Here is a 24,882-nt window from a genome sequence, read left to right as displayed (position 1 = left end):
GATAGATACGGAAGCACTTAGCCGTGGGAGACAAAAATAGCGTAGGAGATGAGCAATCGGTCAATCTGCCGTCCCGAGCGATTCGGACTGGTACATTTGCAACGATTGTAGCACGCTGGATCCGTTAGGGAAATTTCCTGTGTTCCACGCCCAGAGAGCTCCGTGAGATCAAGTCCGGAGATCCTGTTCCCGACACCTCAAAGTCCAGCCTAATATCACATCGCAGGATGCCTCGGTAAGTCACCGCTGTCCGGAGAAACCTCTCAGTGACAATAGAGAGTTCCACAACTCGGCAGTAGGACGAAGTTCCGAACCCAAATCACGGCTGCACCTACCTTTTCCGGCAGGTCACGAACGCGAAAGCGAGCGGCCGGCAGTGCTGGCTGGCTAGCTGGCTGCTCACGACTCCAACAAACGCTCTTTGCCCCTCGGAGAACGGTGTTCTGCTCCTCCCGAAAACCAGGGAGACCAGGGCCGGAGACTAGCTGTGCAGGAACCGATTAGGCGAAAGAGTTATTCTCGTCTCGTCGTCTGCACTCGAAGAAGGACGTTGGCCGAAGAATTGGGATATCGTTCAGCTAGCAAGCCCCAGCTAGCCAGTGCAAGCCAGCCCGCTCGACCGAACCGGACCGGACCAGACGGGAGCTCAGGGGTGGTGGCGGAGCAACAGGGCAGCGGAAGTGCAGTATCGCGCTGGGCAGGTGGACTCGATTGATCGACCGTCTGACTGAACTACGGAGCCATTCCCGGGCTAGGCTGACGACTGCTCCGCAAGTCGACAGGACGCCGACGGGCTGGGCCCAATGGCCATGTCAGTGGGAACTGCCGAATGCTGGACGTGCCGAGACGCCATAGGCCGGTAGCATTAGCTGACAGTTTTCCAGTCAGGGAGGTCCGCGAGGACCCAGAGAAGAGGGAAGGAGTAGGCGGTGGCGTGCGGTTTGTGTAACATTGGGTTGATGATGCGATGGGGGTTGAATGACGGAGACTGATGCCCAGCTGGAAGGTCGAGCAGAGGGGCTAACCTGGCTAGGAAGCGCTCATTTGCGTACAGCTCTTGGAAACTCCTCAGACACGAGCTGTGGAGGACGACTATACGTTGTTGCTGGATAGATGCGCAAGCCTGCGAAGAACAGCGTCGTGCTGCTGAACTGCTAAGCCTCCACCTCGTCTTGAATTGGGCGAATTGGCTGTGCTGATTCTGGTCGTGATCGTGATCTCTTGCAATCTTGTGGATTTTGACAGACTATTGAATTGCAGAGCCAGGAACTTTGCCCTCTGTCAGCGAGGTCCACGACCGGATGGGGGAAGGTGTACGTTCACCGGGCTAACCAAAAGAGGGAATCGCGCTGATTTCGCCATGACTGTTCGGTAAAGACCCAGTGGCGCCTGGCTTTGATTGGACATTTCATCGTGGACGGTGACAGCCTGGAAGCATGGTAAGGGTTCGTCCATCCCTGGCTTTGGCTCACGAGCTTCGCCAGCTCTTTGCAGGTATATGTATACCCCTGGCCCTGGTCCCATAGCTCTTCAACCAAGCAAAGATGACTACCTTTGACGTCAAGCCCTCCAACTACGTGTTTGTTGTCGACTCGCCGGAGAATAATGCGACATCGCCAATTGCGACAGCCGGTAACGGTCCAACGGGGCCTTTGAGAACGACGCGATGGAGAGCTGCATGCCACCCCCGGGCACGCGAAGTCTGTGAGCGAGTGGATCGATTTTACTACAACAACTGGCCGTTCAAGAGCATCGACGCAAAGAAAAAATTTCTCAAGACCGGAATTCCCAGATTCGCCTGTCTCAGCCATCCCAAGGCAGCGGACGACAGGATTTATTTTGCTTGCAGCTTGTACACGCTACTGTTCCTCATTGACGGTAAGGCGTTTACTTGGAAGCATTTGACGTACTCCAGGCGGCTGACGGAGTCTTGCAGACTTACTCGAAGACATGTCCCTGACTGAAGGGAAGGCTTTCAACCGCAATCTAGTACCTCTCATGCGTGGAGAGAGGCAACCAGACAGTCAGTATCCTGGAAGTTCCGACTGTTGTGCGATACTAACACAACCCCAGGATCAATTCCTGTCGAATGGATAACATATGACTTGTGGAAAGAAATGCGAACCTGCGACACAGACTTGACTGCCGAAGTGTTCGAGTCGACCTTGGATTTCATGGACGCGCAAACCGAGCAAGTCAGAATAGACATGCAAGACTTTGGACAATACCTCAAGTACAGGGACAGGGATGTTGGACAAGGGTACGTCCACTTCGCTTCCGGGTTCTCCGAACAATGGCTGACTTGAACAGGGTGATGGCGGCAGTCGGACGGTACACCATAGGAATTCGCTTGACTTCAGACGAATTCAAACGCGTGTCGCGGATCGATACCAACTGCGCAAGGCATCTCGGCGTCGTCAATGACATTTGTAGCTGGGACAAGGAGTTCAACAAATCGCAAGAATCCAAAGAGGAAGGCGCAGTCCTCTGCTCGGCGGTCAAGACGCTGGCCGACGTGTCTGCCCTGAGTCCGGCGGCAGCCAAACGGCTCTTGTGGACAATGGTTGGGGAGTGGGAGATTCAGCACGAAGAGCTGCATGCGCAGCTTATTCGTTCCGGAGAGGGATACCGCGGAGAACTGGGCCGCTACATATCAGCACTCGAGGACCTGATGAGCGGCCATTTGCATTGGAGCATCACCACTCCACGCTATGGATTTTCGGAGTCAAGGGACCGGTAGTCTTTTGTCGGCAAGTAGCTTTTGGTAAATAATTGAGCATTTCGAAGAGTCAAACAAGTCGGGGCGCTGTTCGTGATAGTCGGCGACTGTTGAGGAAGATGCGACGCTGCAGAGAACCGAACCCGAGTGCTGAATTGGAAGTGATCTCAGGGGGTACGTCCTCAACTCTCAACGAGACGGAGGAGGGACTAGATTTGTCCTGGAAATAGCGAGGCCGCGTAGCGTCTCCTGGCAGCATCCTCGCATTATCTGGTCCAGGGCGTCGCAAGTGGGGGATCGTGCACGACTCTTGCTGCTCGGGGACCTGCTCGGGGATACCAATGGGACCTCAGCCAGTGGCAGACGAGAAGGAGATGACGCTGCAGTCGAAGATATCGTCCACATGGTCAGACAAGCGTCTGATCTGCGGGGTACTCACGCGAATGCAGTGCATGCTTCCAATGAGGCCTCGTGGCTGCTGTTGATTCTGCCGTGTGACGTTGATAGAGCGGCAGTACATGGCGCCAGCGTCAGGATTAAACTGGAACCAAACTGATTGCCTTGGGGCTCGTATCAGCCCCTCTGTGATTGGGATAGGGAGAAAGTGGAGTTCAGGAGAGACAGCATCGCATTTCGGACGCAGGACTGGCTGGTTGCAGAAAGTCAACTCCGTGGGAGACGTAGCAACAGTGACGACAGGCGAGGCAGTGCATGGCCCGGGAGCTAGACGGATTGAAGCAACAATGAGGATGTTCCCAAGTGAAACGGCGGCGAGCAGCCGGTGAAGCGGACTTGGAGATGCCACGGCCGCTTATAGCCGCAGTATGAGGCACACGCGGCCTGTCCAGGTGAGCATCCCAATTCCCAGTAAGGACCCGATGGCGCCGCCTCAACGACGAGCAAATAATGAAAACAAGGAAGCCGTGGGTGAAACGACGCGCAGGCGGGTATGATGAGGAGAAGCGGCAGAAGTAGCCAATGTGGTAGACGTCGTTAGTCAAGATGCCAGCCTTGGTGCACATCAGTCCCACAGAGATGGGAGCAGTGGAGCAGTCAGGAGAAGCGACGCAAGGAGTGCGACAGCACGGGCAAGCGATGCTTGATAAAAGTGGTGGACGGGGCGGGGAGCAGGGAAACGTGTGTCGTGAGAGTTTATGGTTGTCGAATCGCGGTGGTGAGGTGAGGCAGGCGGGTTGCCTATTCGGGACAAAGCGCAGGGCGGAGAGCAGCCAAGTCGGCGAGCACGCAAGAGCGGCGATGGATCACACTCTCTTGTCCATACGCGTCGGCCGGGCGCACTTCCTATCTGCATCCCACGAACCTACTCCTGCACGCCCTGCATCCTGCCTGCCTGCCTGTGCCTGTACCAACGAGGCCATGACCGTCGCGACCATGTTCCGAATAAGAGCGCCTGTCCGCCAGGCCCGGCGGACGTTGAATTTCGCAATTCTCGTTCAGAATAGCACCATCATGTCCCGCCGCGAATCGTATGCCACCGCTGCCGCCGCCGCTTCATCTCGTACTCCATATGGAGCTGTAGTGGTTGGTGGAGGACCTGCTGGTATTACCGTTGTAGGCAATTTGCTTGAGCAGCGCCAGCAAAAGCTCCTTTGGGTTGACCCAGCCTTTCGCGCTGGTCGCGTCAACGCCGCATACCGAGAGGTTCCCAGGCGAGTCTTGGTGCTCGAAGAATTTTACATCCTCGTCTGACCGCCTGTAGCAACACCGCCGTCGCCCTGTTCCTCCAGTTTGCCCAAGCCGTCGAGCCTTTTCAGAAAATCATCGATTCCACCCCCGAACCAAATGCCGTCTCGGTCCTCCGCAACCTGCCCCAGGACAAGGGCTGCGATCTGTCCAAGGCCGCTGATATGTGCTTGATGTTGAGCAAAGGCTTGGCTGGACACCCGGAAGTAAACCAGCTGCTGGGCAAGGTCACTGCCGCCACATTTGACAAGGTACATATCAGTCCACCTCGTCATGAGCGCCACAGTGGCTGACCGGGGACCGTGAGACAGACCTCGAATCAATGGACCGTGTCGCTGGAAAATGCGCCGTCGCCCGTTGTCGCCTCCAACGTCGTCTTGTGTACCGGCTCTTCGCCAATTTCGTCGCCGCTGCCAATCATGGAGAAGATGCAAGACCTGAAGATTAACGCCATCCACCTTGATCTCGCCCTTGCTCCATCGAAGCTTCAAAAGGCATTCAATCCCTCTTCTCCTGCCACCGTCGCCGTCATTGGTGCCTCACATTCTGCAATCCTCGTTCTCCGCAACCTGTATAACCTCGCAAGCACGTCGCACCCGAGCTTGCAGATCAAGTGGTTCACCCGCAACAAGCTTCGTTATGCTGAGAAGAAGGACGGTTGGATTCTTCGCGATAACACTGGGCTGAAGGGCGAGGCTGCGGAGTGGGCGCGCCAAAATCTGGAGGAAAATGGCATTTTTGAGAAGAGCCCAGTCTCGAGGCACATCAAGAAAATCTGGACGGAAAAGGGCAAAGAAGACGCGACCTACCAAGTAGAGCTGCCAGGTTGTACGCACATGGTGCAAGCAATTGGTTACAAGCAGGACCCCATCCCAGACCTCACCATCACCGAAGGTCCCGGCGCACCTGCAGAGCCATTGACTGTCGTATACGAGCCGCTGAGCGGGAGATTCGTCAAGAGCGTCCCCATCGGAAGTGCTGCCGTCAGCACGTCGAGTACCGCCTCGGCAACGACGGCCCAGAGCGCCGACGACTACATGGAGTTCGTTCCAGGACTTTTCGGAGCGGGCATTGCATACCCTGAGAGAGTAACAGATCCGTATGGCAACGTCGAGTACGCAGTCGGATTCTGGAAGTTCATGAGGTTCTTGAAGAGAGCGGTTCCTGAGTGGGTAAGGCAACGCTGATGAAACGGTGCAAGAGAAGCAAAACTGGTTTGAGAGGAGAAGGAACCAACGCCCACATGCACGTCAGATGAAGGCGAGCATAGCCGAGCGGGGGAGGGGCACGGCCCAGCCACCACCGCCACATCAAAAGTGGCGCTGCGATGGTACAAAATTGAGCCAATGCGGCGGTTTGGATACTTCACAATTTGGTCAGGAGACGCTTTCGATACCCCATGCTGCAACATCACTTCAGCTGATCTTGCCGTTGCGCTGATCTTTTTTGGAAGGTGAAAAGCAGCGCCGAGCGGCTATCACGCCTGCTCCAAGGTTGGTTGCTAAAGGCTCTCAACAGCCTGCAGGATTCAGGACATGGAGACTCATCACCAATAGATCAATAGACGATAGAGATAGAAGGTCTAGGTGGGACCGTAAAAAGTCACCCTATTCTTCGTCAGTCAAACATCTCATCTCTACACTTGCCTCGCATCTCAAGAGTGGGCCTCGGTCTGCTTCTGTATGATGATCTCCTGCAGTAAGTGAAACAGTCCAATTGATGCGCGGTATCCGCTCGGTCTTCAAAAAGCGTGGAGTGCCGATATCACCGCACGTCCAACATGTGCTTTCAGTCCCAGTCGATGGCGGAGCAATGTCCACTCCAAGCCTTGGAAGAAGCTCTTGTGACATGTCGACATGTCTCCATGTCAACCGCAGGTCTGCATTCCATCAGTCGCAAAGGAATTTGCGTCTTGACGCCACGCCTCAATCCGCACGCACTCTACAAGGCGCATCGTAGGGCTGGAAGCCACTCCACCATCCGCCCTGTCTGCCATTCCCAAACACTCTATGGCAGGCAGGAACAACTCACGAGTTTGCATCGTGCCCGTCAATCTGTCGAAACAAACGCCTACCCGCACGACCATCTCCTGCAAGCGTCGAGCAACTGCCGACGCCTCTCACGCCTCTCACGCCTCTCACGCCTCACTCAGCCCTGCAACTTGGTCCAATAATGACGCCAAAAACCGCCGATTGTGACATCACTTCTTCATCACCGTCCGCAAACAGCATGGTGTTGATGGAGGGGTGCGTAGACGGTCTATGATTCCAGCAAGCAAGCCTCGGTTCTTGCCCAAACAGGCGCGGGAGAGCATGCATGTGGCGGCCGGGGGACCGGGGATGCAGACGAGGATCTGGGGCCCCGTGGGGTTAGCTAGCGCAGATCGGTCTCCCTGCAGAAGACAGGCATGCTGTTTATTCCAAACGGCGATGTCGCTCGGCGATGGGCAGGAATGCTTGACATCGCCTTGGTTGGTGGGCTATTGGATGTGTTTGTGCTGCGCGCATGGAGAGTTTCAAACACCACCAACAGCAGCGCGATAAAGATGCAGGAGGATTGCTTTTCAGACGAAAGCAAGAATGCGAGGCAAGACCAGCGTATCCGTATCGCCACAGGTCATCTCCCGAGGGCAAAACTCAAAGCCACACCCACGCAGCTGGCGTCCAGTGTAGACAATGTGAAGCGCGCCTGTCGCGTCCTTAATTGCAGCGCAGGAACAGAGTGCTTCGAGCTTTGCGCGCCCTGTGAGAGAAAGCTGCGAAGCACGCTAATGCCCCAGCCCAAATCCCAAACAGGGAGCTCATTGGGTGCGGGCTTGATCCACGTTTGCGCGCTAAGCTTTGGGGCCCGTGGGTGCCAAATTTCGAGCATCCTACTTACTCATAACGCTGTCTGCGCGTTGCAAAACTCTGTTGGTGCTGTTGGCTGGGAGGGTTAATATTCACCGGTGCAAGCAAGTGCACAGAGCAAGCAACGACCCGCCGGTCTGGTCGTGATTGTTTCTCTGTTGTTGGGCGCAAAAATCATCAGTGTCGCTGGACGATGCTCGAGGACAGTGGCGACAATCATCACAGGACGTACCCCTATCCGCAGGTCCGGACGATGACGACAACCGAAGGCTTCACGTTCCAACACCCCATCCAACCACCGAACCCACCAGCGGACCAGGCAACGTGAGGAGAGGGAAGAGAGGAGAAACCCACGGGAAAGTACCGAGGCGGACGCAGGGAGGTCCCCCGACGCAGCAGCAGTCTCGACTCGCAATCTTGGGTAGAGTTGGCTTCCAAACGCAGCTAAAGCCTCTGGAAATAAATTGAACCAGCCCGAGGTTGTTTGCTGCATTTCTGTGGGCCCCCGCTGCACCTGAGGGACAGGCAGGCTTGTCCTGTGAGCGTGTGCGTGCGTCGGTTGTGTTTGGGGCCCTGTTGCGAGGTGAAGACGGGTCTCTTCATCTGATCGTGCGGAGGTGGTCGGCTGGGCGCCCTCCCCCGGTCTGCCCTCCCGTGTCAGTATTGATATCTGAACGGGCCGCTCGTCTTACTCCAGAAGCAAGTACTTCTCTGGAGTCTGAGCTGTGCCACGTTGCTCTACGACTCAGTCGTCTGTTTTCTGCCAGAGCTGGTCCTCGTCGCATCAGTCCAGACTTCGTCTCAATATCGTCTTTCTATCACCAGCATTTCTCGGGACCCACCGTCAAGGAAAACATTGGCTCATCTGGTACCATGGCCCTGAATCACTACACCGAGGACTTCAAAGGTCCTCAAACCTTTACTCGGTCCACGAGTGAAAACTCGGCGCCTTCCATGCGCATGGCCCGTCTGGAACATGTCGACTCGGACGGCGAAGCTCTTTACCACATGGGAAAATTGTGGAAAAACGGACGCATTGTGCTGCAACCAGCGCCTTCCGCCGACCCCAAGGATCCGCTCAACCTCCCGTTTTGGCGCAAGTTCGTCGCCATCTTTGTGCTGTGCTTCTTTGGCGCCATGGCCGCGGCCGCGGAATTGATTCTGGGAGCAATGCTTCCCATTTTCGTTCTGTATTACGCTGGTTACGATCCAAAATACATCAAGGTCCTGAGTGACTCCGGGGGGCTGCCGAAGGGGACCGATCCGCTCAAAACTTTGTCCATGTTGCCCGACGCCCCACCAATTTGGCACGTCTACCTTTTAGCATCGTTGCCAGTGCTTATGATGGGCGTGTCGAATTTGTTCCTTGTTCCAATAGCCATTGCTGTGGGCCGGCGAAGTGTTACTTTGGCCACTGGTGTTCTGGCGATTTGCGGAATCCTTTGGGCTGGGTACAGCGGAAGTTTGGCCAGCCACATTGCCGCGCGCTGTCTGCAGGCACTCGGAGCCGGTACTGTTGAGAGCTTGTTGCCTTTTATTGTCCAGGACATGGTCTTCGTTCATCAGAGAAATACGGCCATCTCTGGTGTGTTTGCTGCTCAGGTACGTTGAGTTGAGAATTTTTGGGGAACCCAGCTAACACAGTTAGGGTGTGATCATTATGACGCTTGGTATTGGTGCTCCGTACATCATTATTGACCTTGATTGGCGCTGGGTGTACCATATCACCGCCATTGCTGCTGGATGCTTCCTTGTCGGAGTCTTCTTTTTCGTCCCTGAGACCCGATGGTCCCGCACCAAGGCTCAAATGCGTATGTGTTTTGATTTCATCCTTTCAAAAAGCGACACTCGATGCTGACTTATTCCGTAGGGGGAGATCTTCCGGCGGAAGCTAAGGAGCGTGACCCGGATATGCAGCGTGTGCCGATCGACAACATCCGCTACTCGCCACGGACTTTCCGTTACGATATCGCGCTCTTCCACGGCAAGGCCGACTTCCGCGCGGGCTGGGACGCTCTGTACGACACGTTGCGAACATTCTTTTACCCGCACATCTTTTTCGTGACGATGCTCAACTCGGCCATGATTGCCACCGCCTTCGCCGCCGGTTACGTCGCTGCGCCTGCTTTGCTCACGGCTCCGTACTCTTGGCCCTTCTTGCATCTGGGATTCTCGCTTTTCTCGGTTCTCATCGCCAGCATCTTTGCGTACGTCATCACTGGCCCTATGGCCGACTGGATCGCCAACACCGTTGCGAAGAAGCGAGGTATCCGTGTGGCCGAGAATCAAATCTTTAACCTCATTCTTCCCACTCTTGTTGGCATCATTGGCGCTGTCATCTTCGGTCTTGCTGGGTCGAATCAGTCCAAGTACGGATGGCCCGTTTTCGTCACAGGTAAGCGAGATTTTTTGCCCCCTTTTCAAGTCATCTCACTAACGTCGCTCTTCCTAGGCTTGGGATTCATGGCCTTTGGTTTCCTTGCTGCCAACACCGTCGGCGCCGTGTATGTGCTGGAAAGTTACCCGCAGCTGGCCGGTCCGGCACTGGTCAACATTGCCAGTTTCAGATGCTTGATTGCCTTCGTGCTCAGCTTCAAGGTGTCTGAATGGGTCGCTGACATGGGATACCTCCGGAGCTTTGGCATGTACGCCGGCATCATTGGTGTCTTTGCTTGTCTCCTTCCGGTCGTGTACATCTGGGGCCCTGCATGGCGCAAGAGGTGGCCCGCCAACTGGGAGTGCCGTTATTGACGAACCCGGGCATCCACCGAGGAAGACGACCCGCCAAAGAGCGGACGCCATGGCGAGCTGGCAGTTGGAAGTGTTTGTGCCGAAGGTGCGGTCATGATGTCGAGTTGTTGAAAATTACGGGAAACTCTCGCTAGGGATCGTCGACGAAGAGATTTCGCATCAGTAGAGGAAGGCTCAAGTTTGAGGACATTAGAAGCGCTTTGATGTGGAGAGGCATGACACTCAAGGACACTCAAGTTGAGGCCACACTCGCAGTGTCCCACGTGTGGGCGTGCATCGTCAATGGTTGCCGTTCTGTTTCGGGGTCCTGTCCTCTATGCATTGGTCATTGTTCCGGTATTTGATTGAGGACTTGAACTTACAAGCAGTCGTATTCTTTGGGATGGGCACCATGAATCGGTAGATTGACAGTAGATCTGTTTGTTGTAATTGTTCCGAAGTTGAGCGACCACCATGATGAACGTTGTGGGAGTTGGATTGGAATGTAACCGAAAGAGAAGCGGTACCTCACTTAATGAAGCGGAATTTGTGCTGCTGCGGGTACGCGGGTGATTCATTCTGATATCACGCATTACAGTTTCGGCCGAGTGACTCGGAAATACGAAAGGCTTTGCGGGATTGGTGAGCCAAGCAATTTTCCCGCGGAATCAATGAGCATACCTTGGTGGCCAGTAGTCGGCCGTACGAGTACTTGATAGAATTGCCAGTTTTCCTGCTTGCCTCAAAACGCGCGCAGACGGGGAGCATTCAAGCGCCATTGAAGTGAAGGGGTCAGGAGCAATCAAGTCCTTTCGGAATCGTTCAGGGAGCATTCAAAGTCCACAGACAAAATGGTTAAAAACAAGTCGCAGATGTGTGTGCCGCGAATTTTTGTGCTACCAGGCCGTGGTCTGTAGCTTTTGTAGACACAGGTGTTTGGATGACGGTTCATTAATCGATCCCGACGGAGCTCGGAGACAGAATGGAGGCTCCGGGACCCCGACACAGTTTCCAACAGGCGGCTGGTGCTGGATCGTCGGTATTTACAGACACCAAGTTGAAATCGAACACGAAGACGTTTAAATGATAATGAAGTGTTCCGCGGAGGGTGCCGAGGCTTGCTCAGATGCCGTCGCGGCAATGCGTCCCAATCAGGAAAATTTGGGACAAGCGCCGGGAACAGCCTTATCCGAACTCCCTGTGCAAAACCTTCGACCAGATAATCTTCCTACTAAGCATGATCGGCGTCTGTGTCACAACTTTGTCAACCAGACTGTTCAAAACTTCATGGACGACGGTAAGAGTTTGCCAAATCCGACTCTTCCCAATAGCAAGGAAGCGCGAAGGTGGTCAGACTCAGGGAGTATTCGAGCTTTGAAATCCTCAGCGATTGAGTGAATATCTTCCAGAGCGCTTCGTGCACGGAGTCAGCAAAGTCGACGACCAACATGACCGGATTTATGAGGTCGGCGACTAGCACGGCTAACAAAGATGCTCGGACCCCGACATTAAAAAAGGGGGAAATGGTAGGATCAAGACAGTATTGGAATGGACGATGCCGGTACCGCAGTGGGTTGCGAACCCTGAAAAAATATTACCTCCATGGCTAGGTGCCAAAGTCTTGCAAATCACTAAGTCAGGATGCTTGTGTATAGGGAGCATTCAACTGCCACGTCACTCAACGACTCGGATGTTTGAGCTTGTGGGAGAAGCACTACAGGGAGCATTCGAGCACCTCTACACCTCCTCTGAATGAAGATACACCCCAAGCCTACATGCCTGTATTCAAGGCCTCACGCCCTAGCCATCCACTTCAGGGCGTGTCTGTGAAGACGTTTGATGCTAAGCTATATCTCGAGTTACCCAATTCGGCTTCTTAGCCAAATGGGGTGATTGAAGTAAGATTAATCGTAGCATGCTCTAGGGCCTACTGATATTCCCCGAGGCCTGAGGTCAAGGTCAAGGTCAAGCAAGGCCTTAGTCCTCACGTTCAGGCGTGTCTGTGTAGACGGTCGAAGTTAAGCCACATCCCGAGTTACCCAATTTGGCTCCTGGGGCTGATGATTAGCCCCGAGGCCGAGAGCCGGGTCTGCGGTCAAGGCCTGCGGTCAAAGCCTGCGGTCAGGGCCTAGGGTCAAGGCCTGCAGTCATGGCCTATGTCAAGGTCTCACGCCTTGGCCTTACTCACGCCCTAGCCTCACCTACTTCAGGGCGTGTCTGTGTAGACGTTCAATATTAAGCCACATCTTGAGTTACCCAATTCGGCTCCTTGGCCAAAAGGAGTGATAGAAGTAAGATTGAACGCCGTGGGCTCCAAGGCCTATGGTCAGGGCCTGTGGTTAAGGCCCAAGCTCAACGCCAAAGGACAAAGCCTGTTGTCCAGGTCGGTTGTCACGGCCTATAGTCAGGGCTTGTTGTCAGTCAACTGTGGCTAGGGCCTATAGTTAGTTAAGGTCTGTGGTCAGGGCGTGTAGTCAGGCCCTGTGGTCAAGGTCCGAGGGCAAAGCTTAAGGCCTGTAAAGCCTGTGGTCCAGGTCTGAGGTCCGGGTCTGAGGAGTTAAAGGTCTGAGGTCAAGGGCTATGTCAAGGTTAACGCCTTGGACTCACGCCCTAGCCTTGCCCTTGCCCATATTCGGGCGTGTCTGTAGACGTTCGATGTTACAAAATACCCATTTTAGCTCCTTAGCCGAAAGGGGTGAAAGAAGTAAAATTGAACGTCGTGACATGCCCCAGGCCCTGATGACATGCCCCAGGCCCTGATGATATGCTCCAGGCCCTGATGATATGCCCCAAGGCCTGAGAGCAAGGTCTGAGGGCAAAGCTTAAGGCCCGTAAAGCCTGTGGTCAAGCCTGTGGTCAAGGTCTGAGGTCAAGACCTATAGTCGGGGCCTGTGGTCAAGGCCCGAGGTGTATTCAAAGCCCGAGGTGTAGTCAAGGCCTTATTCCTTGGCCTCACTCACGCCCTAGCCTCACCCGCGTCAGGACGTGTCTGTGTAGACGTTCGATGTTGAGCTACATCGTGAATTACCCAATTTGGCTCCTTGGATAAATGGGGCAATAGAAGTAAGATTGAACGTCGTAGCATGCTCAGAGGCCCACACTCAGGGCCTATAGGTAATTAAGACCTGTTGTCAAGGTCTGAGGTCAAGGCCCGAGGTCAAAGTCTCATGCCTTGGCGTTACTCACGCCCTAGTCTCGCCCACATTCGGGCGTGTCTGTAGACGTTCAATGTCAAGCTATATCTAAAGTTGCCTATTTTGGCTCGATACTTGCCTCCGAACTTCTTTGTATATCCACTCGTTTCTATCCGCCTGTTTAGCTTACAGAAAACCTCGATGATCGAGTACTGAAAGGCAAACGGGAAATGATGGCTGCCGAAGATAGGCATACGTGTTTGAGTGAGAGAACGGTCGAGGCCTTCCGGCGTGTCTGTGGCTGTTTGATGCGGTAGTAGATTCTTCAGTCCAGCGAGCAGGCTGATTCCTATAGGAAATGACGTTTGGTGTGAAAGTCCTTGATTTGGCAAAACTACCAGAGAATTCAATCAGGTCTAATTGTTTATTTGACTTTGAATTTTGAAGAGGTGAATTTCTACGCTTGTCGAACTACCTACAGGGGAAAGTGGAGACTTGTTTGTCTCGTGGCACCATCTAACGTACAGAGAGCATTCGTCAGTGGAGGGCTTTGACTGTAATTGCTGGCCGTGGGCAAGATCTCAACAGCACAATCAAGTATGGACCAGAAGCAGCCGTTGACGCGACTAGCTTCTCTGTCCACTATCTAGATCGGCATTTCAAAAGTCTGTTTGCGTTGTCAGTGCGGTAATCTCCACAGGCGCAGACTACTCACTGGTTTCCGTGTTCCCCTCGCCCATGCTCTTGCTGCCCGAACTACCGCTCTGGACAGCACCAAGCATGCCATCAACGTAGCTCGCACCGCTCCACTTCTGATGCGTCAAGACGTCGCAGCCCGTCTCCTTCTCCCTCTTCTGCACCAAGTTGACGTACGCCAGCATGCCGTCGTTCTTGAACGCCTTGCTCAGCTCATTCGTAATGGTCGCTGTGCTATGCAGACCCGCCAGCGAGATGAGCTGCAGCACGAAGCCGTGGCGCGCAAGGTCCCAGATGAAGCTCTTGAGCATCTCCTCTGAGAAGCCGTGGCCTGACCAGTTGAAGCTGGGGCTAAGGTTGTACACGAGCTTCTTGTCTGGCGTCGTGTTGGCGTGTATCTCACCCGCAAAGTGCGCCGCCAGCTTGACGCTCGGCTCCTTGGTCTCAAGCCAGAGCAGGTCGGCGTACGGCGAGAACTCGATGGCGCGCTTGGTTGCGGCAGGCAGGCCGGCGCGGTAGTGGTAGAAGCCTTCGCGAGTGCGGGGAATGTTCTCGGACCAGAATACCGGAGTTTTGCTGTGGCCCGAAGCGAGAGCACGGCGTTTGCTGAGGGAGAGGTTGGGATCCTTCTTGACTTCTGCGATGTAAGAGAGGACGGTCTGTCTTGAAGCACCCTCGGCCTCCAGGTGTGCCTTGACGGCCTCGTCAAAAGTGACCAGCTTGTGCTTCTTCACCCATTCTGCCTCAAAAGCGTCAATCTCAGCACCACTGGCCCCCTTGAGCTCCATTTCTTGCAGAGTCTCAGCCAGAGGCTCGACATTGTCAGTCACGCCTAGGATGAATTCATGATCCCGCACGTCAATCGCACTGCTGAGCAATTTGCCGCTCTCTGAATCCGTCCGCGCGATGACGAGGTTCTCGGTGCCCATGACATCCCATTGGAATCGGGTCGCGACTAGGCGGTTGATGTGCTCGCCAATGGGAACAAGGACTTTGCCAGCGAGATGGCCGCACTTCTTACCTCCATGCAGCTGGTCTTCAAAGTGCACAGCGGCAGCTCCATTCTCAGCAAACAGCTTCGCAAGCTTCATGACAGCAGTGAGACCGCCGTGGCCCGTGTCTCCGTCTGCGACAATCGGGCGCATGTAATCGATGTACGGAGTTTTGGCGCGCTCTTCGGGGCTGAGCTTCCGCCGAGCGTCCCAGTGCTTGCGGTCATGCAGCTGCTGAGCCTTGAACAAACGCTGGACTTGGTTTGGCACGGTGTTGTATGGATAGTCGCCAAAATCAGCAGAGACCTCGTTTGTGGTGGTCAGAACGGAAGAGCAGGCCCAGCCAGACACGTAGAGAATCTCTTGATTTGGCGCTTGTTGAGTCATTTGCACTGGATCAATTGCGCCCACTGTTGAAGAATTTCAATTGTATTAGCTCGACTGTGAAATACAACGTCCGTCGCGGAGATGCTAAATGGCCTGTATCAGGCGCGGGACACGCACTTGTGTGGACTGGCTCCTCCTCTGCGATACGCTCCTCCAGCAGGTTGAATAGCTTTCTTGCCATCAACGAGCTAGGGTATGTCTGTTGAAGAGTTCCCCTCTTGCTGACCACATCTTCGGCCGAGTATGGCCTCTTAATGTCCTTGTACCGTGGGGAAGACCACCACTCCTTCACTTGTTGCACCTGCGCGTCGAATAAAGCATCCTCAATGGGACCTTGTTTGTCTTTCTCGGGAAGAAGCTGATATGCGTCGGTCGGCAACGCGGTCGAGACTGGTGGCGAAACGGGTGGGAGCTGGGAGGAAGACATGCGGTACACAGAGGTTGAGAACGGGCGAAGAACTGCAGTAGCTTGTACGCGGGAAATCTGACGAGTCTGCCTCGACAGCGTGCGGGTTGCGCTGCGAAGCATGATGGAGACTGGGATGCTGCCCTGCGATTCGAGGGTCCGCAGGCAGGGTCCTGAAGTTTGGCGAGTGAAAAATCTGGCCCAAGACGATTGAATCACGGGCACGCCAAAATCAGAGGGACCAAAGAGTGGGAATGTGGTTCAAAGGGCGAAGGGAACCAAAGAGTGCCGAGGATGGTGTGGTGACGGTGGGACGACGTCGTGGGCGGGCGATTATTCTGGGGGAGGCCGGGGTAGCGGGCCGAGGGCGAACACACGGTTGGGGCTCTGACGTTGCTGAGCCGAGGGCCCTGGACGTGCGTGTGGGGGAGCTCAGCTCCAACAACTCTCCACTCGCTCCCAACCACACCACACGTTGTCCTAAAGCCTCCAAATTTTGGGAGAGAGTACATCAAAGCTTCACCTTTCCGCTGCTACCTTGATCTTTACGAATTAATTCTTCAATCCTCCAAATAGAGCTCCGCAACCTCATTCTTGGCACAGGGAGCTTGGGTCCATTGTCTCCATCATGGCATTGAAAGCGCGCGTTGCTTCCAGGACTCTCAGGAGCCTCCGAGTGAGTTCTAACCGTCGGAATATACTCAAGGAATGAAGCTGATATTTGGACAGCCATCAGTGATTCAGCCCATAAGCACTGGTATTATCCTCCATTCCTGTGCCGCATCACGTCCCGCTCACTCCACCTTGTAGCCCAAGTCGCCAACCAAACCCGCGGTTATGCCTCCTCATCCGAACAAGATCTCAAGGGAACACTCAAGAGGGTCATTCCCGAGAAACGGGAGCTGCTGAAGCAAGTCAAGGCTCACTCGGACAAGAAACTTGGCGATGTCAAGGTAGAAAACACACTGGGTGGCATGAGGTATGAGACCCACTTCTACCTGAAAGGATTAGTGCTGAGAGATTTCAAAGAGGTCTGAAGGCCATGGTTTGGGAAGGCTCTGTCCTAGACCCCAATGAGGGCATTCGCTTTCACGGACGCACCATCAAGGACTGTCAGAAGGAGCTGCCCAAGGGCACCAGCGGCACAGAAATGTTGCCCGAAGCCATGTTCTGGCTTCTCATCACTGGCGAGGTTCCTTCGACTTCTCAAGTGCGGCAGCTGTCTCGAGAGCTTGCAGAGAAGGCATCGATTCCCAAGTTTGTGGAAAAGATGCTGGATGACTTCCCCAAAGACTTGCACCCCATGACCCAATTTGCCTGCGCAGTCTCTGCTCTCAACTACGAATCCAAGTTTGCCAAAATGTACGAAAAGGGTATGAACAAGGCCGACTATTGGGAGCCTGTCTTCGACGACTCCATCTCGCTGCTCGCCAAACTGCCCACCATTGCTGCCAAAATCTATCAAAACGCCTACCGCGGAGGAGGTGCTCTCCCTGCCAAGGTCGACTTGGATCAGGATTGGTCATACAACTTCGCGGCCATGTTGGGCAAAGGTGGAAAGGAGAATGAGGGCTTCCAGGACTTGCTCAGACTATACCTGGCCCTCCACGGAGACCACGAAGGCGGCAACGTCTCTGCACACGCTACTCACTTGGTTGGTAGCGCACTCAGTGATCCCTTCTTGAGTTACAGTGCTGGACTTCAAGGCCTCGCAGGGCCTCTTCACGGACTCGCCGCGCAAGAGGTTCTTCGCTGGATCCTTCAGATGAAGGAGGCGATCCCCTCAAACTTCAAGCCTGAAGACGTCAAGGACTACCTGTGGACCACACTCAAGTCTGGACGCGTCATTCCCGGTTATGGACATGCCGTGCTCCGCAAGCCCGACCCACGGTTCCAAGCGCTGATGGACTTTGCTTCTGCACGACCGGAGATTGCCAGCGACCCCGTCTTCCAGTTGGTCAAGATCAACTCTGAAGTCGCTCCAGATGTTCTGACTGAACATGGAAAGGTAAGCACTCATTTCTTTCGCCATGTCAACTCTGACTGACAACTCCCACCACAGACCAAGAACCCCTTCCCCAACGTCGACTCTTCTTCCGGTGTTCTCTTTCACTACTACGGCTTCAAGGAGACCCTCTACTACACGGCGACTTTCGGTGTCAGCCGTGGACTTGGTCCCCTTGCCCAACTCGTCTGGGACCGCGCCCTCGGCCTTCCCATTGAGCGTCCCAAGAGTATCAACCTCGCGGGCATTCTGAAGCAGGTTGGTGGACAGTAGAGGTGGCCGCGGTAAAACGGATGCTTAATGAGAGCGATGCACTTCTTTCATGCAATTGACGACGTCATGTAGATTACCTTACGAATAGAACTGGCTTGAGCGATGGGAGTCACTGCTTCTTATATTGCACGGAGACAAGGAGCACTCGTTGTTATCAATTCAATCTCCTCGCAGCGTCATGATTGTCCAATTGCAGTTTGTAGCTTGTGAATAAACTTCAAACATCGATGTTCGTTCTGTTAACCGAATTCCCAGTTTGCTTACAAGACCCCAACACTAAAACTGACAGTCCTCAAAGCAAAAGACTCTCGAGCGCTTCGCAAATACCGAGTTCGAGATCACTGCAGCGGTCTCATCCCCTTCGCCATGAACACTGTCCTGAGCTGCTTCTGATCATTAAAGTACATCTCCGCTTGCTCATCAAAAACACTGAAGCCAAAGTCGACAAGCCCCGCTTCTTCAAACAGCTTACGCATGCCAGACTCATTGAATCCATTGATCGTGATGACTCCTTGCCAGCCATGCGGAACCTCCCTTTCGCGATCGTTGACAAAGTCGACGATGAAGAAGACGCCGCCAGGCTTGAGGCGCGCGGCCAGCTGCTTCGTCGCCTCGATCACGTCTTCGAAATGGTGGAAGCCCAGACCCACAGCGGCGACGTCGAAGTTGAAGAGTGAGGGGTCCGAGAGATGCGGTTGCTCCTCCTTGCTCAGCAGGTCACCTTGGACGGCGTTCATCTGCTCGGGGGTGAGGCCGGCGGATTCGGCGCGCGAGTTGAAGACTTGGACCATGTTTGTTGAGAGGTCGATGCCGCGGCTTGCCGTGATGCGAGGCCAAAGAGCCTAGTCTCGATTCAGGAAGTGACTTGAGCATTGGAGATATAATTCGTACCCTTGAGACTAGACCAGTACCACATGCATAGTCGAGAAGGCGCACTTCCTTTTGCTCGGGATTGTCGGCCAACCCAAGCCAGTCACGACGCTCGTGAATGTTTCTTGTGATCATGGAGCTCATAGCTTTTTGCCACGGTTTGGCTTCATATTCAGATGCCAATTTACTGCATTGAGTTAGCAATATGAAAACGAGTGTGGATCCGGATGCTGCTGACTCGAAGTAGGCGCGGTTGGCTTCAGTGCTGGTCGTCGTCATGTTTGCGGTTGAGAACAAGTGAAGTAAAGGCTGTTGATACGCCCTCTCTAACCACGAGAGTTCTGCGATTTTATGTTGATTGCGACTTCTTCAGCTCGAATTGTCGTGAACCAAACGGAAGGTTGTCGCCTAGTGCATACAAGACCGAACTCTCCTATTGGCTGAAATCTTGCCGGACGGAGACTAAACTGCTCTTGGCTCCACCACATCTCTCCTTTCAGTCGAATACAGCATCCAGAGCGACATCGTCATTGGATTCAGATGTTCTTTGTTCTTTGGCTTTGGCTTGCTGCAGCTTCAAGCCCTCTGCTCGCTTCCGCTCTCTTCTTGCGGCTGCGTCTTCCCAATCAGCACCCTTCTTGTTTTTGGACTGTTTGCCATTCTGGCAATATTGTTCGAGCAAGTGAGATCTGAATCTTGCGATGCGCTCAGTATTGACGGCAAATCTCTCATTTGCCAATTCTACCAATGACCGCAAGTAGGGTTCGCTGACAACGGCAACCATTTTTCCGTCCTCGTCTTCGTATCCTACAACCGCGTCAAAGGCAAGGCCTATTGAACGGACCGCGACCATGGGTGTCACGGAGCCGTCAGCATTTGCGGTCAGTCCGACAGCACCGCTTTCTCGAAACCCGGCTTGCAAGGCAGCCGAAAGTACCTTTTGCGCGTCATCGAGCGAGGCAGTCAAGAGGTGCAGTATCTGGCCGGTCAGGGATTTGCGAGGCACCTTGCAGGTAGTTGCGGTGAGGAACATACCATGGCCTCAAATTTGAGATGTACATATCTCCGTCCTGCCTGATGCTTAGCACGCTGGACGGCCTCAGCTTCCCCTCTCAACCCGAACAGGGTCGAGAAGTAATTTTCGGTGACGTCCGAAGGAAGCTCAACTGCATCATGGGACACGAAAAGCCATTGTCCACCGCCTTTTCCTCCTGGTCCGGCGATGCTTTGTTGCTCATGCGGCGCATCGCGCGGCGCAGAATCTTGTGCAGGGGAGCTCTTCTTCCTGCCCTCGAGGAACGCACTGATTCGACCTGCGCAGCTGCTGGTCGTGACGAGCCCTTGGAGTTGGTTGATTTCGTCAATCAGGATTCTGATGCCCTGGTCGATTGAGCCCTTTGGTGATAGATCGCTGTACTCGTCGACAGGCTGGTTGAGATGGTCAACAATTTTTTGTTTCTTGGCCAGGAAAACGGAAGACATGACGTATGCAGATGTTTTGTTCTTTCTGATCCTGGCGGCGGCGGCGCGAAGCAAAAAGATGGGAGAGCAGTGCAGGGACCGTGTGACCGGAGTTTCGGACGCGACAACGCGTCGAGTCTAGTGCGTCATCCGTGTCGCTTAGGACCTCTCCGCCAGAACCGACTGTTGACCAAACACCATCGCAACCGTTCGTCGACTCCTCGATTGGTTCGTCGCCAGCACGATCACAATGCCCCGTCGATCGGCCCGTCAAGCAGCTGCACCTTCCGCCTCGAGCCGCGCCGCGAAGAGGGCCGCTTCGCCCAAACAAACGCCGACTCGGCAAACCAAGCGGTCAAGGGTCCAAGGTAGCTCCAAGGTCACGTCCAAGGAGAGCAAGTACTTTGGGCGCGCATCGGACAGCGCCCAAGAAGAGGAGCAGTCGTCGGAAGACGCGTCTGCGGGGAACGAGGGCTCTGGTTACGAGGAGAAGAGCGACGCCCCAGACTCGACATCGCCAGAGTCCGAGGAGGATGCGGTTTCTTCCGAGGAAGAGGCCAAGCCCAAAAGAAGGGGTCGGGCGAGCAAGTCTGGTGCTGGTGCATCAAAGGCAGTAGCAGGCAAGAAGGGCAACGAGTCTTGGAGGAGTGTGGCTACGGGGCTCTCTCCAGACAAGCAGCTGATCATCAAGAAGCCCAAGCCCAGGGAAGCTGGCAGCACCCCGTATAGAGATGATACGATACACCCGAATACACTGCTGTTCCTACGAGACTTGGCCAATAACAACAATCGAGCGTGGATGAAGAGTGAGCATATCCCCACATTCTGCAGAGGTGGACGGGCCTGTGGCAAAGTTGACCGCTCGCCTGCTCTGCCTGTATGTACCCGCACCCACAACCACCGCTCAGTCGCATTGTACTCGCCCGCAAAGGACCGTTGAACACGTGTCCCGCCGTCTGGGCGCTGAGACAGTGGACTGCAAGGTGGTCGAGAGGCACCTCTTGAGGCTAATACATGGTGGGCGTATGCAGTGCATGATCCCGACTATCGCCAATCCCTGAAAGATTTCAACTCGTTTGTCGAGTGCCTCACGGAAAAGGTCATCCAGGCGGATGACACGGTTCCAGAGCTGCCGATCAAGGACGTCGTAGGTGCTCCCTCGAAGCAAGCGCTTCCGTTAGGGGGTGGGTGAAGCTAATGCACAGTGTACAGGTCTTCCGAATCCACAGAGACATTAGATTCACGTCTGACCCAACACCATACAAGGTTCCTTGCCACACCCCCAGTCCGGCAGGATTCAGACTAACCCGCTATAGACGTTATTCTCCGCGGCCTGGTTTGCTTCCCGTGCGCCACACTCGAGAAATCTGCAACTGAAGCCGTTCTACATAGGTCCCGGACCGGGCGGAAAGGACCGTACGCCGCTTACTACCTGCAGGTCAAGCCAGGTGCCAGTCTAGTCGGTGAGTGAGTTCTTTTTCGTCGACGACCGCATCCCCAATCAAAAATAGGAGCGAATTGCGTCAGGCAAGGGTCTCGGTTTGCATACGCCTTGCAAGGTGAATTCCAAATGAGCCGCAAAAACACGCAGTGTGGGCCCAAGCCTCTTTGTGTGTGTCCTGTCGTGCAACATGCGCGATAGGAAAAGGGTTACGCTGAGCGCGATTGCTGGACCAATACATGTTGCACGCCATCTAAATGATGCCGCGCTGTGGAACCTGGCCACGCTACGTTCACGGCTGTCAGACAACCATGCGGTGGGCGCTGAGAGCTGGAGCCGTCTCGTCACGCTGCTGTGGCACTTATTCAAGGTAGAGTTACACCAGAACTGGCTCTGTCCTTTTTACTTTCGCAATGTAGTAACGAGGAAGGAGGTCAGCAGACAATGTCTTTCGGGCCACTTCAACGCAGTGCGACGGCATTGCGTTTAGCCCCGCCCCTATGGTATCCAGCGGGACGAAAACGGCTTCCATCAATCTCGTCCGTACGCCTGACCGCTATCGTGGCGCAGGTGTGCCCTTACCATGGCCACAGTGCCTCGATCAAGCGAGTGAAATGTTGTTTAGGGGGATTCGCGGCGAACTTGTGGCACTGTCAAAACTCAGACTTCGTGGTGCAAGGTGGCTGCTGCAAGAGTCCTGGGAGGACATGTTCACATGCCGTGTGGCCTCCCAGAGCCGTGCGAGCGGTGGACGAGCAGTGGTCCAAAGTGCGACGTGGAGTGCCGACGTGGAGTGCATTCGAGCGGGCTGCAATGTTGAGCAGAGAGCGAAGGGGCTGGTGGAATTCTTTTGAGTGCATTGCTTGCTGGAAAGGCACGGAGCGAGAAATCTTCGGCTCTTCGACAGCACTTGCACTGCGCTCTTTTCGTGGTTCTCAGTCTACGCCTCTGCTGTCGCCTTAGGCGACTCAATGTCTGTGTTTACGTCTGGGTAGCCAACACTCAGACGTCAACAGTCACCGTCAACACGCCTCCTAGACAAGCTCTGAACGAGTCCATGGTTCTTCGAGAAGGATCACCAGCCTTTGCCCACGGAGGTCAGAGCCAGCTCAGCACCAGCGACTGCGGATAATGATCACGGCACGGAAGCTTCAACATTTCAGTCTCGTGCAATCCAGCCCAAGTCGACAACTAGGCCAGCATCAGAGAACTCTCAGCCATGTTCACACACGACCGGGTCTGCTTGCGAGCCAAGTCAGGATCCTCAGACCGACGGTCACTGCAAAATTTGCACTCCGACCCGCCTCTTGTGTGTTCCAACAAACATCTCGAGCATGGAGCGTCGACTGTCACCAATCCGGCACACTATCCGTCAAAAGCTTGATGGGACCATGGAACAAGGCTTTGAGTGCCTTCACGACGGTCGGGGGCATGGGAAGACAGCGTAGCCGGCTCATGGACCAAGCAAACGGCCCAAAGCACCTCTCCTTCCCATAGCATTTCGCTTATGCCTCCGCCAACTGCCCAACCCCTTTTTTGTATGGCTAACAGATCGACGTAACAGGCGGTGGCATCTGGAATCCCGACAAAACGGCTCTTGAGCGGCTCCGACGCGACATTGACAGGCACCCGGAACGACTCAAGGGCGTGCTCCTCGACAAAAGGGTCCGCAAGGGGATTCTCGGCGTGAACAGCGAGGACGAGAAGAAGGTAGTTCGTGCCTTTGTCGAAGCCAACAAGGAAAACGCTCTTGTGAGATGGTTAGTACAACGTTTTCCTGAACAGACCTGCTCCCAGCGTGCTGCCGTGAGAGGTGGGGCTTTGCGAGGATGATGGAACCTGGCGACGTCGCAAGGCACTTGTCACTGAGACGAGCGTCGAGGCCACGTCCGTTGGGAACACATTTCTGCGGTGGAAAGGGGTTCTCGAAGCAGATAGATGGGACAACACTTTGGCATGATGGACAGTATCGAGAGCGAAGAGGATTTCGATGCTATCTCCAGCCGGGATCTACCTCCGCTGGGCCGGTCCGCTCTTGGGCAACGACCGAAGCCACAAAGATTCTCGGAGAACCCAACAGGAGAACGCGCTCCTTGTCTCGAAGGGCGGGCGCCGCGGTGTCCCAGCACTGAGAGAGGGGTAGAGCAAAATCTTCAGAATCTTGTCCTGAACAAGTCACTGACGGCCTCGGCGGCGGCACGCTGGCGAGCGCCGAGCTCTGGCACGTCCATTTAGTTCTCACGAGGGGCACTGGGGATCAACCTCGCATTGGCCGTGGGGAGGCTGCGATGTTGGATCTGGAATGCTAATCGCGCAACAGTCCTGCTGGATACACGCCTGACCACAAAGACATTTCACTCCTGCGACTCAGACGCTTTACGATTGGCAAAAAGTTGAAGGACACTGAAATCGTTGGGACGGGCCAGGCGGCAGAGCGAGTCGCCGGCATAGTTGCCGACATGCTACCATTTGTGAGTGCCCTCCAATCGCCCTTGAGCCCTTGCAGCGGATGGGAGAGTAGGCTCCCCGACAGTGTCAAACAGACAGGTCATCAGCACAAGAGCCGCGGGAGCCGGCGTGGCACCACCCAGACAGACACATGACGATGATTTGGATGATGTGGACAATGATGTGGAAGCAAGCAGCAGCGGGCCTGACGAGAGTCTGTGGTGCTGAATGACTTGTCGTCGGTGGTGGTTGGATGTGCCGCCAGGAGCCTAAAAGTGGACGTTGAAGCAGCGCGTGTAAGCGCAGCGGGCTGCATCCATCATCATGTTACCTGTCTCTTGTGGGTGGTGCCGCGTTGGAGCGGGGATGATGGTGGATTGGGCGCGGCCAACCACGAGCGGTGTGAGAAGATGCTGCAGCACGGCTGACAAGACTTGATTGGGGATGTAGATCACGTATCTCAACAGCGTCGTCATGCCAGACGGGCCAGCGGCGAGCGACGACGAGTCGGATTCGGATGAGGAAGAGGAAGAGGAAGAGGAAGATGAGACGTCACAAGAAGGCGAGGATGAGGCGGAGCAGTGAGCACGTGTAGGGTTGAGATGGATCCAATTGAAGGGCAATTTGATGTGGTGTTCGAATACAGAGTGAGTTGGCTCCTCCTTGATGGCGGCGGTGAAACGGTGGGCAGGCCGAATCAGGCAAGCTGGATCGTTGCTACCCGCACTTACCTGCATGGCTTGACGGTCACGTGAGAGCTAAGCAAG

At 54.8% G+C, this 24,882-nt stretch overlaps 8 protein-coding genes across 8 annotated transcripts; 5 read left to right on the top strand and 3 right to left on the bottom strand.

Moving 5' to 3' along the window:
- Window positions 1-1,544: 1,544 nt before the first annotated feature.
- Window positions 1,545-2,740, top strand: BKA78DRAFT_294755 (aristolochene synthase; the record flags this gene model as incomplete). The annotated part of the gene is made up of 4 exons (XM_066886397.1): window positions 1,545-1,878; window positions 1,937-2,023; window positions 2,074-2,260; window positions 2,311-2,740. The coding sequence occupies 4 exons, from the start codon at window positions 1,545-1,547 to the stop codon at window positions 2,738-2,740; spliced, it is 1,038 nt and encodes a 345-aa protein (XP_066745539.1).
- Window positions 2,741-4,189: 1,449 nt separating this feature from the next.
- On the top strand, window positions 4,190-5,610 carry BKA78DRAFT_331044 (pyridine nucleotide-disulfide oxidoreductase-domain-containing protein; the record flags this gene model as incomplete). Its single annotated transcript, XM_066889845.1, has 4 exons — window positions 4,190-4,389; window positions 4,440-4,674; window positions 4,735-5,376; window positions 5,467-5,610. 4 exons carry the CDS (start codon window positions 4,190-4,192, stop codon window positions 5,608-5,610), a joined length of 1,221 nt encoding a protein of 406 aa, XP_066745538.1.
- A 2,670-nt stretch (window positions 5,611-8,280) lies between these two features.
- Window positions 8,281-10,206, top strand: BKA78DRAFT_368646 (major facilitator superfamily transporter; the record flags this gene model as incomplete). Its single annotated transcript, XM_066892636.1, has 5 exons — window positions 8,281-8,503; window positions 8,597-8,874; window positions 8,921-9,083; window positions 9,143-9,667; window positions 9,725-10,206. 5 exons carry the CDS (start codon window positions 8,281-8,283, stop codon window positions 10,021-10,023), a joined length of 1,488 nt encoding a protein of 495 aa, XP_066745537.1. The 3' UTR covers window positions 10,024-10,206.
- Window positions 10,207-13,503: 3,297 nt separating this feature from the next.
- On the bottom strand, window positions 13,504-15,921 carry BKA78DRAFT_311825 (isocitrate lyase). The gene is made up of 3 exons (XM_066888246.1): window positions 15,329-15,921; window positions 13,852-15,234; window positions 13,504-13,803 (listed from the first exon to the last, which is right to left on the bottom strand). The coding sequence occupies exons 1-3, from the start codon at window positions 15,738-15,740 to the stop codon at window positions 13,796-13,798; spliced, it is 1,803 nt and encodes a 600-aa protein (XP_066745536.1). The 5' UTR covers window positions 15,741-15,921; the 3' UTR covers window positions 13,504-13,795.
- Window positions 15,922-16,245: 324 nt separating this feature from the next.
- On the top strand, window positions 16,246-17,895 carry BKA78DRAFT_294751 (citrate synthase mitochondrial precursor; the record flags this gene model as incomplete). The annotated part of the gene is made up of 5 exons (XM_066886396.1): window positions 16,246-16,293; window positions 16,347-16,374; window positions 16,428-16,596; window positions 16,629-17,625; window positions 17,680-17,895. 5 exons carry the CDS (start codon window positions 16,246-16,248, stop codon window positions 17,893-17,895), a joined length of 1,458 nt encoding a protein of 485 aa, XP_066745535.1.
- Window positions 17,896-18,233: 338 nt separating this feature from the next.
- BKA78DRAFT_352025 (S-adenosyl-L-methionine-dependent methyltransferase) lies at window positions 18,234-19,044 on the bottom strand (the record flags this gene model as incomplete). The annotated part of the gene is made up of 3 exons (XM_066891279.1): window positions 18,234-18,737; window positions 18,787-18,952; window positions 19,004-19,044. The coding sequence occupies 3 exons, from the start codon at window positions 19,042-19,044 to the stop codon at window positions 18,234-18,236; spliced, it is 711 nt and encodes a 236-aa protein (XP_066745534.1).
- Window positions 18,949-20,361, bottom strand: BKA78DRAFT_119023 (methyltransferase TYW3-domain-containing protein). Its single transcript, XM_066882393.1, has 3 exons — window positions 19,801-20,361; window positions 19,004-19,744; window positions 18,949-18,952 (listed from the first exon to the last, which is right to left on the bottom strand). Exons 1-2 carry the CDS (start codon window positions 20,245-20,247, stop codon window positions 19,262-19,264), a joined length of 930 nt encoding a protein of 309 aa, XP_066745533.1. The 5' UTR covers window positions 20,248-20,361; the 3' UTR covers window positions 18,949-18,952; window positions 19,004-19,261.
- BKA78DRAFT_119012 (uncharacterized protein) lies at window positions 20,138-24,860 on the top strand. The gene is made up of 8 exons (XM_066882392.1): window positions 20,138-21,032; window positions 21,258-21,373; window positions 21,439-21,492; window positions 21,543-21,562; window positions 21,619-21,689; window positions 23,232-23,427; window positions 23,988-24,138; window positions 24,566-24,860. The coding sequence occupies exons 1-8, from the start codon at window positions 20,477-20,479 to the stop codon at window positions 24,698-24,700; spliced, it is 1,299 nt and encodes a 432-aa protein (XP_066745532.1). The 5' UTR covers window positions 20,138-20,476; the 3' UTR covers window positions 24,701-24,860.
- The last annotated feature ends 22 nt before the right edge of the window (window positions 24,861-24,882 follow it).

The sequence above is a fragment of the Phyllosticta capitalensis genome, assembly GCF_038381095.1.
Source record: "Phyllosticta capitalensis strain CBS 128856 chromosome Unknown BKA78scaffold_4, whole genome shotgun sequence".
Lineage (NCBI taxonomy): Eukaryota > Fungi > Ascomycota > Dothideomycetes > Botryosphaeriales > Phyllostictaceae > Phyllosticta > Phyllosticta capitalensis.
Note: the sequence above shows the minus strand (reverse complement) of the source record. Positions and strands in the feature narration are given on the sequence as shown.

Excerpts from the sequence above, each read along its gene's own strand:
- BKA78DRAFT_311825 (XM_066888246.1), bottom strand. The coding sequence starts at position 15,740 with ATGCTTCGCAGCGCAACCCGCACGCTGTCGAGGCAGACTCGTCAGATT. Across the intron at positions 15,235-15,328 it reads GGAGGAGCCAGTCCACACAA|TGGGCGCAATTGATCCAGTG; the intron begins GTGCGTGTCCCG and ends ATTCTTCAACAG.
- BKA78DRAFT_119023 (XM_066882393.1), bottom strand. The coding sequence starts at position 20,247 with ATGTCTTCCGTTTTCCTGGCCAAGAAACAAAAAATTGTTGACCATCTC. Across the intron at positions 19,745-19,800 it reads ATCTCAAATTTGAGGCCATG|ATACTGCACCTCTTGACTGC; the intron begins GTATGTTCCTCA and ends CTGACCGGCCAG.
- BKA78DRAFT_119012 (XM_066882392.1), top strand. The coding sequence starts at position 20,477 with ATGCCCCGTCGATCGGCCCGTCAAGCAGCTGCACCTTCCGCCTCGAGC. Across the intron at positions 21,563-21,618 it reads ACGTTATTCTCCGCGGCCTG|GTCCCGGACCGGGCGGAAAG; the intron begins GTTTGCTTCCCG and ends CGTTCTACATAG. Across the intron at positions 21,690-23,231 it reads GCCAGGTGCCAGTCTAGTCG|GCGGTGGCATCTGGAATCCC; the intron begins GTGAGTGAGTTC and ends TCGACGTAACAG.